At 41.3% G+C, this 15450-nt stretch overlaps 1 protein-coding gene across 13 annotated transcripts in view; it reads right to left on the bottom strand.

Annotated features, from left to right (window-relative positions):
* The window catches only part of syngap1b (synaptic Ras GTPase activating protein 1b), a 215110-nt gene that overhangs the window by 32294 nt on the left and 167366 nt on the right, over window positions 1-15450 (bottom strand). For 10 of the 13 annotated variants that reach the window (XM_085178260.1, XM_085178259.1, XM_085178265.1 and 7 more), the window contains 10 exons: window positions 15038-15136; window positions 11171-11410; window positions 9394-9729; window positions 9170-9314; window positions 6910-7054; window positions 6520-6756; window positions 5965-6166; window positions 3726-3928; window positions 1708-1909; window positions 737-1330 (listed from right to left, as the gene is read on the bottom strand). In XM_085178260.1, coding sequence (XP_085034386.1) covers window positions 737-1330; window positions 1708-1909; window positions 3726-3928; window positions 5965-6166; window positions 6520-6756; window positions 6910-7054; window positions 9170-9314; window positions 9394-9729; window positions 11171-11410; window positions 15038-15136 — 2403 coding nt within the window. The remainder of the gene's footprint in view (window positions 1-736; window positions 1331-1707; window positions 1910-3725; window positions 3929-5964; window positions 6167-6519; window positions 6757-6909; window positions 7055-9169; window positions 9315-9393; window positions 9730-11170; window positions 11411-15037; window positions 15137-15450) is intronic. The other 3 variants (XM_085178262.1, XM_085178268.1, XM_085178271.1) reach the window with 3 other exon arrangements.

Genomic DNA, 15450 nt, shown 5'->3' with positions numbered 1-15450 from the left:
ACTCACTGAAGGACTTTCACAACAAATTGATTAGAGTGGAATTAAACAATCTTCTGGAACCAAACCAAAGAGTTAGTGTATTACAAAAAGGGAAACAACTGTTAGTGCAATGGGTGAACGCAATATCACGACAGTCAGGGCATGTACAATACTGGGGTTTGTGCAATATAATTGATGTGTTTCTGTTATTGTTATCTATACTGTCCTCTGTGTCCACTTTCCTTGTCATTGTTTGTTCTAGTATAATGTGATCACTGTTTTTGTCCTTGTCACATGACCTGTAAATAGTGTCTCTGTATGTTTTTACTAACTTGTGTTTAACACCAACCTGCCAGAGGGTCTGCAGATGGAAATTAGCCCAAGGCTATAATCTGGCATATTTACATTTGTTAAAATGTTCATTAATATGTATTGCCCCTCTTTCTAAAAATAAATAAATAAATAAAAAATAAATTTAATTATCAATGATTCATAATTTACTGTTTTCAAGTTAGAAAATCTTAATTTTAATTTTAGAGCATTTTGGGATTTTTTTAGTCTGGTTTGTACAAAAAAACTGAAGCTCAGGGTACGAGACTGTGATTATATTTTTTTAATCAATGTCTATAACATTGTTCCTTTTTTTTCCTTTCCGCATAATGAAAATACTAATTCAACATCTATAGTAATACCGTTTCACATGTAAACATTATTACATAGCGAATTTATGACATTACAGAAATACAGTGAGATTTACCTGCATATGCATGGACATCTGCCTGCGTCCATAGTCAGCCCTGCTGTAGTCGTCACTGTAGCTATGTGAGTGGATGATGCTGGGTTGTCCCAGGTGACCGTCCCTGGTCCTGAGGGTGGACAGATCCTCACTGCGAGAGAACCCTCCATGGGCGAACTGTGGGATGTAGGACTGGTGAGAGGGTTCGGGCTCTGGGGCCAGGAGAAGGGGTGCGGGGGGTTGAGCCCGGCTGTGCTGGTGATGGAGCTGTTGCTGTTGAGGCCCATCAGCAGTCGCCAGATGAAAGAGGGGATTCTGGAAGGAAAGCGGGTAGCGCATGGCGGCGGCCTGCTGTTGCTGCTGCTGGGATAGCGAGTCGGTGGTGGTGCCCATCTGGCTCAGCTGGCTCAGCCGGAGGCCACCGGACATGCTGGAGCCGCCGGAGCCAGCTGACAACCTCCCACCGGCCCGCAGCTGGCTGCTCAGGCCCGACCCCAGGCCGCCACCGCCTCCGCTGCTCAGCCCGCCGAAGCTGCCCATACCGGCGATGGAGGCCTGGGAGGAGTTGAGCATGTCCACCGACTGCAGGTTAGACACGCTGTTCATTCGGGAATCCTGGAGGTCCATCATAGATACGCTTTTATTGACACTGAGCACCTAAATAATAAGGGATATGAGAGGCTAGTGTGCCCCCTGTTATTGCTTATGTTAGGTGGCCACGGATGATGGGTGAGGGTGGTGCGGGTGTTTTTACCGCGAGGCCTGCCTGGTTATCGGAATGCATCAAAGTATTTCCCAGGAAATACCGCTAGGATGAGTTGCGTGGTGAATCAGTGGGAAAAAAGCAGATGTCATGATATACTAGAGCCTCGATCACACGATGGCAGATTCTTACAGTATGACCAACATGCACGTCATACTAATCTCACCTTGATAAAGGTAAACCTAGCGGATGAGATGGTGATTCCCCGAGTCAGTGTGGTAAAACTCACCTTAGGATCAGGTTCTGTGATATCCGAGCTGCTCGTGCAGTACGCTGGGCTGGATCGGGCCAGGGGAGGGCGTGATACGTAAAACATGTCTTTGGAGGATGCTCGATGAGGATGGTCACGGTCCTGAAAACTCATCTGGGTACGAGATGGCATGACCCCTCCGGTGGATGTAGGGGAAGGCAAACGGGTGATATCTATAGAGCTGGAGAACAGCAGAAACAGGAGGTGAGGCCCGAGTCTAACAAACTCTACACTCTTCCCCTATGAACAGTTTATTTAGACGCTATATTACTATATTATTATGATTGCAACAGCGCTGGAAGAAGCATCTGAATCGTTTCTTCAGTTGGTTAAAATCAAGACTGAATGCTTCCTCTGTTATTAAACTAGGATGCATCACTCTATCAGGCTTTTATCTATAACTAAATTCAATGTAACAAGCAAACGTGCGGTGTGTGGAAAGGGCGAGAAGGTCCTTGAACATATGTAAGCTGCCACAATTACATAAACATGAATTAAATATCTTCTCCATATTGCTCTAGACATGCTGACTATTTTTACCCAGTTTCATGCAGTGTTAAGATAAGTTCAGTGGTTCTAAACATAAAGCTGAAATCCCCTCTATAGAGTCACTGGAACAATCTGAAGTGGATTAATCTGATTACAATTGCGAGTAAGAGGGTAGGGGAAAGTTCTGCTGCAAAAATCTGTAATTTCTTCCTCTAATTTTAGGCTTTTGGAAAAAGTTTGTTGGATGTTGTTACCTTAAAATGTTATTTAAATGAAACCTTAGTAAGATGTCTCTCCGAGGAGATCTAGGCTGTATCCCAATTCAGGGTCTGCAGCCTTAAAGGCCGCATTTTAAGGCCGATTACGTCACAGCGACGCGACGAAGGCTGTCCCAATTCGAAGGCTGCTCGAAATGCGGCCCTCAAATGCGTCCTTCATTTCCCTGAATTTTAAGGATGTGTCGGTGTAGACTTCGTGGCCTAACATATCCCAGAATGCATAGTGCGGCGGTGGGTGTGGATAATTTTGCCGAAAAAAACGGCGGATGAGGGGCGCCTGAAAAGTAAACTTTAAGTAAGTCCTGAATATTATGTCACTTATTTATGTGCAAATGTTTAATAACGAAGAACATGAAAACATTACTGTTGGCCACATGTCGGCAAAGTTATGTGACATTAGTGACGTTTGTACTAACTTGGTTTTAAAGCCTTTACTTTAAAATATACGCCGTTCAATAGCTGAGCTTAATCAGAGAATGATCAAAGCTCATGTAGAAACAAACAAACAAATGAACAAAATATGTTCTCCTTCATTTCTGTCAAACAAAGCTGTATGAAACGTTTCCAGCTGTTAGTATCATGGTTGCTAGGCAACCTGGGCAGCGCAACGGAGGCTAGACCGTCCCATTTCACAAGCCTCGCACTTACGGCCTTAGCGGTCTTTGAGTACGCGGCCCTTGAGGATCGTTGAGGCTGCGTACTTTAAGGCTGCAGACCCTGAATTGGGATACAGCCATAGGCAAGCAAAAGTTGCCATGTGGAGCTAGACAAAAAAAACAAGGCTGCATGCAAAAAGGTTCAAGGCCAATTTTCTTAAGCAGCGTTCTGCATTTTTAAATAATGACACAGCTTTTTCATTGAAAAAAATTAGTTAAAAAAAAAAAGTATCTCCAGCTGTTACATAAATGTAGTGCAGAAAAAAGAGCCACATCTCCCGTAGTATTTTTACCTACTATTGCACAACAATGAGAAAAGAAGCATTTGTTGAAAGACTTTTTCAAATATGCACTGCAGCCCCAAACTTTGCTACACTTTACTTGGCAATGGTAACCACAAGAAGGCGAATGTAAGATGCAGTCAGATGATGGATGTCCTTTGCAAAAGTATTTCCAGTAGTGGGAAACTGCATCACTTAAAAAGAACATCTTCTGGATTTTATACTCTTGACACTCTGTGAAAACAACTCAGGTTTCAGCGTTTGAAACTGTTTAAAGTCTCGAATGTTCCTACCTATTAAGATCCCTCATCATGAGATTTTGGAACTCAGATGAGATGCCCCTGCTGAAGCTGGGCCGTGACAGCAGCCTGTCCGACTGTCTCCCGGGCTCTCTGTCTGTCTGATGGCTGGGCTGCCTCTGGAGGTGTGGGTTACGCAAGGCCATGCTGATGTCATTCAGGAGACGAGGCAAAGGACCCAGTTTGATGATGGCGTCCTGTGGTTGGAGGGAAAACAAAAAGAAATGACACTTTAGCTACATATTCATTAAAAACATTTTTGTGTAATCTAATGCAAGTGTTTTTCAGTACGTCCATCTTCATTCACCACGCACTGGAAATGTAATCACATGGAGTCTGATTTTGTGAAACATTTGAGGTGAGAGAACAACAAGACATTTTTTTTTAGATGCAGCTTTTAAAATCCTAAAATTACACAGCGAATCTCAGCACGGCTTAGTCTGGCTGCACAATGTAAGCGATGTACTGTGTTATCAGAATGTTATCAACTGAACTCTGGCAATCCAATTTAAACTGTAATTATGTTTAGTTTTTAGTTTTACTTCACTTATTTTATGACATTATTTCACTTGCATGTGAGAAAGTACAACGTTGTTTTCTAGTTCCAGAGCAGCAGTATTATTACATATGAAACGACTACTTTGATTACTATAGTAGGTTACTGTAGTGATAAATAACCCACTATGGATTTTTTTGACAGATCATTTGATTTTTTTTTTGACACTGTAATTTTTATTGATAGTTTTGTCACAGTTTAAACACAGACATGTATTGCATTACAGGAGAAATAACCATGCAAGCACACAGTCAAAACAAAGAGAACTAAAGCGAACAAAAGGTGTGGGTGCCAATTCTAATCAACTACCATATGCATACCTGCCTTTACTCCGCAGCATACATACTCCAGCTTATATACGTACTTTTATACGGGCAAGCATCAATAGATATACAGAGTTATAGACCTTAAATGTTTTGTTCGTTCATTAATTTTCCTTGGTGCCATATAATGTCCACTTCTCCCACTTAGCAACGAAAATATCTTCCTTTAATCTGAGAATGTAAGTCATTTTTTCCATTGCATAGATTTCTCCAACAATATTTAACCAGTCTTTTGAAGAAGGCGGATCCAGTTTGCACCAGTTTCTTGTTATAGCTTTCTTTGCAGCTATCAACAGGATCTTTGTCAAATACAAGTCGTCGTACATAACATACTCGCTAATATTCCCAAGATATACAGTTTTAAAATTGTGTGGTAATTGATAGCCCAAGATATTGCCTATTACAAGAGTCACGTTCTTCCAAAAATTATGCAGTTTCAGGCACTCCCAAAACACGTGCGTATGGTGTGCTTCCATGTTACCACATCTTCTCCAGCATGGCAGACTGTCTTGAGTCCGTTTACTTTTGATTTTTGGTGTAATAAAGAATCGAGTAAGATGTTTCCATCCAAATTCTCTCCAGCATCTTACGGAGCCCCGCAGGGGACATGGGAGAAAAAAAAATTAAGACGGACTTTTGCGAGATCTCGCAAAACTAACTCGGGATCTCGCAAAACAAACTCGGGATCTCGCAAAACAAACTCGGGATCTCGAGTTTGTTTTGCGAGATCTCGCAAATGTTTTAGCCGCATTCTTCGGACGCTAGCTTGAAGCCGACCGGGCGGTCGAGCCACGATGTGCCGGGAAAGCAGTGTTCCTCCCGGCTGTAGTAGGTCTCGACCTCCCGTTAGCTTCGAGCTAATGGGAAGAATGCGGCTAAAACTTTTGCGAGATCCCGAGTTTGTTTTGCGAGATCCCGAGTTTGTTTTGCGAGATCCCGCAAAACTTTTGCGAGATCTCGCAAAACTTTTGCGAGAAAGTCGAATTTTTTTTTCTCCCATGTCCCCTGCGGGGCTCCGTAGCATCTTGAGTTAGTCGTTGTGTTCTGGGTTTCACACATATCTAACCATTCCTCAGTTGAGATATCAGTTTTTATTTCCTGCTCCCGTTTCTTTTTTATGTATTCAGTTGATGTTGCCGTGTTCTCTCTTAGATTTTTATATAGTACAGAAATTTCCTTGAATTGGAGGCCCCTGTATGATTTAATTACGCAATTCAGCATGCCAAAAGACATACGCGAACTTAGTACTTCCTTTGAAAAGTAGTCTCTGAGTTGCAGGTACCGGTAAAAATCATTTGATTTATTACCAGTATGGTTGCAGTTTATAACAACAGATACGATGCTTTGTGTTTACCTTGCTGAGTTGAGCCATGACCTCCCAGAGGAGACTGTGCAGTATAGACAGCTCCCTGCCCAGGTCGATGTAGCCCTCAAAAGCGCCTGCATTGCTGACACTGTCCAGGTTGGAGATCTCGTAGAGGAACTGCTGCATGGAGCCCCACTCCATTTCTAAAAACTCATTCATGAAACACATGTACTCCTCTTTGCTTCCAAACCTGCAGGTGGGAACAGACAGAACAGGGCGGGGAGGACATATGTGTGTGACAGGGAAAGTGGTAGAAAAATATTTTAGCAGTGAAATTAAATTGTAGCTACACTCATAATCTTTGGTTTAATAATAGTTTTTTCAAATAAATGTCATTAATTTCAACTGTTTTTGTATTAAAGCTCAAATTTTTAATAGTTTTGGGCACTGTAAAGAAGAAAAATCAAACAATTAAATGCATAAATTCATTTATTTGTTTTTGTCATTGATGGTCAGCTTTTTTCCTTCCCTAAATACATGGATTAAAAAACACAAATCCTTTTCATAAAGTTAAATAAATGAATGAAATGAAATAAAACTGACTTGGAGAAGTTAGCCAGGTTTTGCACTACTTTAGCGATGAGGGTGAGTGTGCGTGATGTCTGCTCATCTGGATACTCCTGGGTGAGGTTGAAAAGCGATGGCGACATGATGGCAGGACACAGGAAGCGCAGGAAAAGAGAACCGCTGATGAGGCGGTCAGCGATGTCTTCTCGACCCCTCTCAGCACAGCGCACTCGCCAGGAGGCAAAGACTTCCTTCAGCTCTCGAGGGAACACACTATAATGCAACATAAAAGGTTTCAGGACAAACTAGGTACATTTAGATATTCCACCGAGAAGCTGTTTAAAAGCCTCATGCATCTTTATTATAGCGAAGAGAAATAAACACAGTCTAGTAAAGAGTTGCTTTTTTGCATTATTAACTACTCACCAATGGGAATTAACAATCTTGCAGAGTGCCAATTCACAGCACATTCGAAGATTGGCTTGGTGGTCTGGTAATACAGAGGGTGGTATTCTCATGGGGTCAACTTCACAATTTTCTTCTGACTCATACAAGGCCCTTATGAACTCCCCTGCAAGTGACATTTCATTAGCAACAAGTTTCAGTGTGATTAATAAAGAAAACAACATCCACAACAAGATTAATGGAAAAGAAATCAATTATGAGACAACAAACGGAGCATTGCCACACTACCACACTGTGCTGTTTAAGTAGTCGTAGGTGAGGAGCTGTCTTATTGGCCAACAGCAAATTACAACAGTAGTTGTTACTTTTAGCTCAAAGTATTTTTGATGGCTAACACCCATTTTAAGTTTGTCGAAATCTGGGGCCCTTTTCTCAATCATATTAATGGGAATTTAATATTTGACGGCACTTTGTTTTTGTGTGAAACTGCACCTCTGCCGGACCCTGATTCCTTCCTGGACATGTTTCCCACATCTTCCGGTCTTGGTGAACTCTCTGTTGCCCTGTCTAAACTCACACAGAAGATCATCTTCTTTGGACAATGGTGTTTCTTTTGAACTTTTGATTTGTACTGGCTAACTGGTGTATTTTTATTTATTTATTTTGTTTTTATTTTTTTATTTTTCTTTCCTGTTTTCCTGTTTGGGTTTTTTTGTTGTTGTGTTTGGTTTCTTTTTTTTTTCTGTGCTTAAATGTTATTGTTTTTGAATCTTATGTCCTTTGTCTGGTGTGACGTTATGTAACTTTGAACTTAAAATCTTATAAATAAACATTTAAAAAAAAAAAAAAGTATTTTTGAGGCGATCAAGAGTTGGGAGTTCGCCTTGTAATCGGAAGGTTGCCGGTTCGAGCCCCGGCTTGGACAGTCTCGGTCGTTGTGTCCTTGGGCAAGACACTTCACCCGTTGCCTACTGGTGGTGGTCAGAGGGCCCGGTGGCGCCAGTGTCCGGCAGCCTCGCCTCTGTCAGTGCGCCCCAGGGTGGCTGTGGCTACAATGTAGCTGCCATCACCAGTGTGTGAATGTGTGTGTGAATGGGTGGATGACTGGTTGTGTAAAGCGCTTTGGGGTCCTTAGGGACTAGTAAAGCGCTATACAAATACAGGCCATTTTCATACCAATATAGCATATAGAAAACAATTCTCAGAAATGGACTGCTGACTACTACTACTGCTGCACTGTAGTATTATTATTACGAGCACTTAGAACTTACTGGAAATCTCTGGAGAAACTGTGTGTCCCTCGACACTCCTATGCACTACCTTTATGAACACCAAAGCATTGAATGCACTCAGTGTTAGAAAATTAAGAGAAAACTTTACTGAGAAACAACTGAGAAACTGTTTATGTCATCCTATATATCATTGTTTACTTGGCGGTAGCTTACCTTTATTTAACTTTTATTTTATGCTGTTTTTTACCCACCTTTTTAAATTTGATAAAGTTTAAGTTTAATTAGGGCTTAAAGTTATGAAATATTAGATGAACTGTGTTATTTATTGTATTAATCGCCCATTTAAGGTGTCTGTAGCATTATTGAATGAAATGATAGTATTTTATTTGTATGTTACTTATTATTATTTCAAAGTACATCCTGATAATGAAGCCAGCTGGTGTACACTGATCACTTTATTCCACGCTCTTATCTAAATATGATCACTTTTAGCCTGTTAAAACCAAATGGCCACTGCCATGAAGCTCAAGTTGTCCATAAAACACTGAAGTCTTCATGTTCATCCTACGATCCAGAATAATGATGGCTGAATACAAACTTCTCGATTTCGTATGAACTCAAGCAAACATTCATTAATGAAACCAGGCCAACGATAACAACATATCGAGCTCGTTGCTTCCTCTCAGGAAGTCGTATTTCTCGCCTTTTGAGGAGAGCTGCTTCTTGATCTCACCGCCAACAGACTTGTGCTGAGCTCGGATAATCACATAATTCAATATATCATCAAACTCCACACAGCAGTGCAAAAAAGACACAAGTTTGAGTGCCGCGAATAAGTTGAAAAATAATAAAATTCCCCACACCCAACCAAACTATCTTCTGCAAGCAAAAACACTAAGGCTGAGAGAAAGTTGGATTTTCCCCCCTTTAATTAAAAGTTCGTCTATTTCCCAACTTTCAAAAGTTGATCTGCTGAATTTTAAATTGGTTTGAACACATGAGCGACTAAGTCAAACACTGCAAACGCTCTGTACACTATTCCGACTCACCTATAGCATCCTTGAGGTACTTATGTCCAATCAGTTTGAGGTACTCTTCTATGGCTTTGGTGGCCAGAGTGTTCTCTCTGAAGATAAGGTGTTCTCGGTCGATGAATCTGTCTACCTCACACATTGCCATGTCCGATAGAAAATCCTGGAGAAAAGGGGGAACAGAGTTATTATTTTCCTCCTAAAATAGTGTTTGCCAAGTAGAGGACTCAGTGATCCCATACCTTAGCTTTCCCTGTGCTCTGAAGTATATGCACCAGAGCACAGGCCACTTCCTCTTTGCTCTTGACACTCAGCACAGGCTCCAGCACAGCACACAGGGTGCGGTAGTTATTAGTGACATACTCTGCAAACTCCTTATACAGCTCCATGGGCAGGATGTTCATGGTCTGAAAGCGGGATTTGAGGCGTAGTGATGCATTGATGATCTTCCCTCCTCCGACACCAGCTCCCTTGGTGAGAACGCTGGGCTGGATGACCGGGTACCACTGCTCCACAAACTGTCGTCCAGTGATGCTTGAGATGGGGATGCTTACGAGTCCTAAGTATGTGCTCTTTTCCTTAGACGTGAAAAGCAAAAACAAACGTTAGCTGTGGTAAAGAAACATTGTTACTTTCAGTTCTGCAGAGAAAGATTTTAGAAAACTAATCTGAAAGTTGTAAATGTCAAAAAAACAAAACGCTGGATCCCCGGAGTGCTGTTTGAAGCTAGAGCTTTACTGTGGCAGCGTTACTCTTGTACCGAGCTCAAAATGAAAATGACTGGTTTTGTGACTCAGTATTAAGTCCCTTACTTCTTAAGTGCTAATGTTACACCTCACAGTATTACTCATGCATTTGCTTTATCTTTTAAATTGAAATATTTTCACTTCAGAAAGAATCTACCCTGTCACCACAGGTGATTACCTCTTTACCTGTGGTCAGTTTTAGGTCCTGCTATATTTTCTATCATATGCTTCTACCAGCTGTGCAGCAGATACACAGATATACCTTGCTGGAGACCTCTTGACCCTAAAAGCATAGTTGCTTTTTCAGTATCACCTCTGTAGCACTGACATCTCAGTCCTACAAACCTTCCATTGTAAAGCCCACTAACAGACATTTGGGAGTACCATTTGATTCAGCTTTGAAGCACATCGAGAGCAGCTGTTCGGATCTGTCTGCATCTCAAAAATAAAACCAATACTCTCACACAATTCATGCATTTATTTTCTCATGGCTGGACTGCTTCATCTCCCTCTTTTTGGGCATACATAAAAAGTCACTCTGCCCTGAAACTAGCTCAGAAAGTTCCCTACTGGTTACACATAACATCCCATCACCACGGTCATGGCTTCTCTCCACTGGCTTCTTGTGCATTCAACTGATTTTAAGAATTTACTGATCACAATTAAAGCACATCTGCGTCCGCAAGCTATGCAGCAAAACAGTTGGTTCAATTTGAACTAGTTCATAGCCTTAGATCCTCAGGTAGGTCCTTCGAGCTGTTCCAAAGTCGAGGCTGAAATCTAAAGGCGACTTTAGAACAACCTGCCTGAGGAAGTACGGCTCAGACGATCAGGGAAATCCTTTAAATTGTGTCCTAAAACACTGGCTTGCAGATTTCACACATGTATTTTATTTATATTTTTAGTATTATTTATCCTTTGTTTTGTTTGTTTGTTGTTGTTTTTTTGCCTCACTCGTCTTATTTAGTATCTTTTCAGGACTTTTATTCTTTTATTAGTATCTTGACATTTTGCATTTCTGTTTCCTGTTTTGTCTTGTTGCTGTTCTAACTATTGCATTTAGTTTATCCTGATTTTGCTTTGTTATTAATGATGTTATATAAATAAAGCTAGTATAATTAATGTTGCTGCTCTAGATATGATAATAAGAAAATAAAAAAAATAAGTCGATAAAATTCAACTTTAGGATATTTCAATTTGTTTCAACAACTTTAAGTTAATATAAATGACTCGTTTTCAGACCTTTATGCTACCCTACACTTCTCTGTGTCACCTTGCGTCTCTTCTTGTCTGTCTCCTTGTATAGATGAAGGCGTAGGTTGCGGACAGCTGGCAGGTTGTTGAATTCAAAGTGCTCGCCCCAGAAAACGGTGTCGGTGCGGGGCTTGCTGGTGGTGCGTGCATACAGCATGTCGTCCAAACATAGTTCGCAGTAGTATCGTTTCTTTGCTGGAAGCTCGCGGGCCTCTATGATCCACAGTTTGAGCACATTGTCCACCCTCCGGCTGTTGTCCTGTGTGGAGAGAAAGTCGGGTCAAACAAGGTCAAGCATGTCTGATAAAACATTTAAAAGCTTCACAAAGACAAGATGATACAATGCAGGAGGAAACATGACAGACTGCGAAGAAAAAAAGACGTGGAAGCCGAGAGAGTGTGTGCAAATAAAAGGCGACAGCAGGTCAGCCTGCAGGAGAAAAGAGGAAATGACAGGAAATAAATGGCTGGTGACATGGTGGTTTGGCTACTATGATAGTGGGTTGCACTTGATAAATTGCTCTCAACTCTCATCTTGGATACAGAGACAGAAAACAGCATGAGAAACACACAAGAGAAAGAACAGAAAATAATGAAGGATGATTCTTTTTATGGATAAAACAAAGTAATCCCCTTAGACATAGAAAAAACACAAATGACACAATACACATGTGCTGCAAACACAATGGACTAAAAATGCTCCTATGGACTGCTACATTCCCTAATCACGATCACAAAGCCCAGCTATATTTGACATCCCCCATGGGAGGAGAGAGTGCTCCGTTGATTACAGAATGATGTTTCAGTAACTGGGAGTCATTTCAATTGGGTTCAAATGCCACTGTCGATGGCCCCCCCTGTTTGCTTCAGACTATTTAAGTCCTAATTTAGACGGCCAAATACGTGAGCATCATCAAGATCAACAGCTCTAACGTCTCCATTTGTATGCTCTTTGATAACCGGCGCCAAACACAAGGCATAATTAATTCCAGACCTCTGAGTTTGAATGTGCTGGGCATCTGGTGGCTCAGTTTGCTAGTGCACATACAGTGCAGCAGAGCCAGCGTGCGCTCAAGTCCTCCACCTTGATATTATGTTACACATTCCCTTGTGCCAGGATATTTCAATTGTATTACCAAAAGACTAGTGGAATGCTAAATTAAGGTGGAATAAATACTTTTTTCCTGAAAACCAAGCAATCACGGCCAAAAAAAGGAATTAAAAGACTCTAGAAAATTACAAAGAATAATGATAATCCTTCTCTCTGCAGTTAGTCTTATCGCTTATGGTGCATCTGGTCTGAGAAGAAGAGTGCGTGTTGTTTTGGGGGAGGAGGAAGGGAGATTTTGGAGAAAGCGCCTGTTTAGAGTCCTTGGAGCGCCGTGACTCAGCCAGGACCCCTGCGGCCGCAGCATCTGGACGAGGCGTTCGACTCTGGTGATGTTTCATCTCAGTCTCGCTTAATAACCCTTTAGTCTCTGGTTGCCATCTAAGCTGCGTATCTCACATGTCTGCTCACTTTTAATAACACTGAGGGGAAATATGGGAGAGTTTTACTTTACGATGGAATTTGGATTAAAATTAGGATATTGATTATATATGGAGCGAGCGTGAAGGGGCGGTAAGTCTTTTTTTAAGCTGTGAAGACGCAAATAACATCATAGTACCTTAAAGCTACACTGGAAACGACTTTCCATATGAAAATACACCATCTTGTAGTGTTTAAAAAATACAAGTATATCATCTTCAAAAACTGGTGTCAGATACAAGCACATGGAAAATGAACCTCATGTTGAAACACCATCATGCATTTAATTAATCAGTTCAATTTTAAATTGCTTGATTTAACCTCATAAATGTGTCTGTTGTCCTGTCTTCGTCCTTTACAGACGGCTGCTCCTCCCTGAGCTTAGTTCTGCTGGACGTTTCTTCCTTTTAAAGGGACGTTTTTCATTCCCACTGTTGCCGAGTGCTTGCTCATAGGGGGTCATTTGATTTTGGGGGGTTTTACCTTACAATATAGAGTGCCTTGTTGTTGTAATTTGACTCTATATAAATAAAAGTTAAATTGAATTTTTCAGGTTCACAAAATAAATGATTATTAGCATAATCAGTCCTGTAGTGGTTAATACATGTTTTGTAGGGGTGCAACGATACACAAAATTCACGGTTTGGTTCGATACTTTGGTGTCACGGTTTGATATTTTTTCGATACAAAAAAATGTTCATGCCTTTTTAATTTGCCATTTATTAAAATTATAAATATATATTTTAACTCAAAAGTACAGTTTTTAAATGTAATGTTGCTGAAACAAAAAAGTAATAAAAAATAAATCTATCTGATTGAGGAATCACTCATCTTTGGAAAAGAGAGTTTATTACAGAGAAATGTCTCTTTCCAAAATAAAAGCTATACTATACGCTTCTTCTGGGCTATATTCTCAGCAGCATATTAAACATATCAGGTCCCCATAAGGAGAATCATGTGCTAACGGCTGTCTAAATGACTCGGGTAAAGTTTGTAGCATGCGTGCTTGTTGTTTTTGTCTGCTTCCACTTGTCTTTGCACGAGGATGATGTCAGAGTAAATGTGCAGTCATATTCGTTGTGTTCCCACTAGTGCTGTCAGCGTTAATCTGAAATGACGTTAACGCCACAACACGGCAAATCTCCGTTAACGAGCTACCGGATCGCCCAGTGCTGGGGCTGGACGGCCAACACGTTAACGAGCTAACTGCGCTAACGCAGTAGTTCCCACCAATGTAATTGAGCATTGCTGGCACATCCAACATACTGTTGCGCTTACCTTCAGGGTCATACGACACATGAAAACCAAAATAGTTCCAAACGTCAGATCTGAATGAGGGTGGGGGAGGTTCAATTTGCCATGTTGCAAGGAGACCTTAACTTCTGTCTCGCTAGCTTGCGCTGCGCTCAGTGAATCTGCGTTCGACTACTCCGCCTAGGCTGCACTGTCGAGCGCAGATCCACTGAGCGCTCAACACAGACAGCATCGTCAGAAGGAAAGTTGATAAAATAAATTAAAAATGTTGTATTGTTCATACATATGCGTACCAAACCGAAAGCACTGTATCGAACGGTTCAATATCGATACGAGTATCGTTGCACCCCTAATGTTTTGAGATCAGGAGGAGATAGATAAAGTGCAGCATCCACAGTAAAATATGAGGCTCCATCCATTGTAGCAACTAAGCATGACCAGTGCCCCAAAAATGGACTTTTACTAGCAAGTCTGCCTGCACTGCTCATATTTTCCAAAGGAAAATAAAGGTAGACAACGTTCTCCATAGATGCAATAATGATATAGTCTTAGTTGTCTGTCTTACTTATGATAATTTTATGATCAGACAATCCGATTTCAGGTCCAACAAGTGGGCTTTGCTCTGACAAGTCTGGACCACTTGAGAAAAACTACCCATAGATTTTTACTGCCACAAATCGTCTTGTGGTTCTTGCATGAGGCCCATTGTCTGTAGAGAGCAACAATAAAAGACCTAGACTCACGAGTGTTAAATCTTTTACTTCCCTATCAAAGTATCACAGACATGCTGTGCAGGTAAACATCAACCCGCTGTGTTCAATTTACTTATCACATTACCTGATTTGTGGTTTTTCAAAACAGCATTTTGGGTCCTCCCACCATCGACATTACCTTGTGCAGCTTTAATATTTTGCTTGTAGAAGCCACTAAATTGTTCAACACAGACACACACAGACACGAGGATGGAGTTCACACAGAGAAATGAAGCGGTGCGCTCTTATTGAAAACACACAACAACGGGAGACGGGGAGGAGAGAGAGAGACACACAGACAGAGGGATCATCCTTTTTTCTTCCTCTACCGCATCCCTTTCTCTCCCCTCACCTTGTTGGGCTTGACAGCTCTCTGCAGGTTCTCGATCCATTTGTCTCTCTCTGCAGCTGAGCGACACGCAAAGCACTTGGTTCCCGATGCCGTAGTCACCTGAGGTTAGCCAATGGTAAATTCAACAACCACAGCCATTAGTCACTATGGAGACTGCAACTAAAGCGCCAAAAATAATGACTTGTATTCACTCTCAACCTCTGTCATGTTCCACTAATGAACAGGTGATGGAAAAGCTGAGAGGACTTAGGCTCATTTAAATGTCCTTATTTTAATTTTCACATTTAAAAAGAAAAGAAAAAAAAAGCAATCCTATTTGCATTGCACATCACTTTCACTTGTCAGGGTGGAAACAACAGTTTTAGTGTGATTTACTGCTCTGTACACTCTGTGGTTGTGTGCGAGTGCGCCGT

The sequence above is a fragment of the Neolamprologus multifasciatus genome, chromosome 11 (assembly GCF_963576455.1).
Source record: "Neolamprologus multifasciatus chromosome 11, fNeoMul1.2, whole genome shotgun sequence".
NCBI lineage: Eukaryota > Metazoa > Chordata > Actinopteri > Cichliformes > Cichlidae > Neolamprologus > Neolamprologus multifasciatus.
Note: the sequence above shows the minus strand (reverse complement) of the source record. Positions and strands in the feature narration are given on the sequence as shown.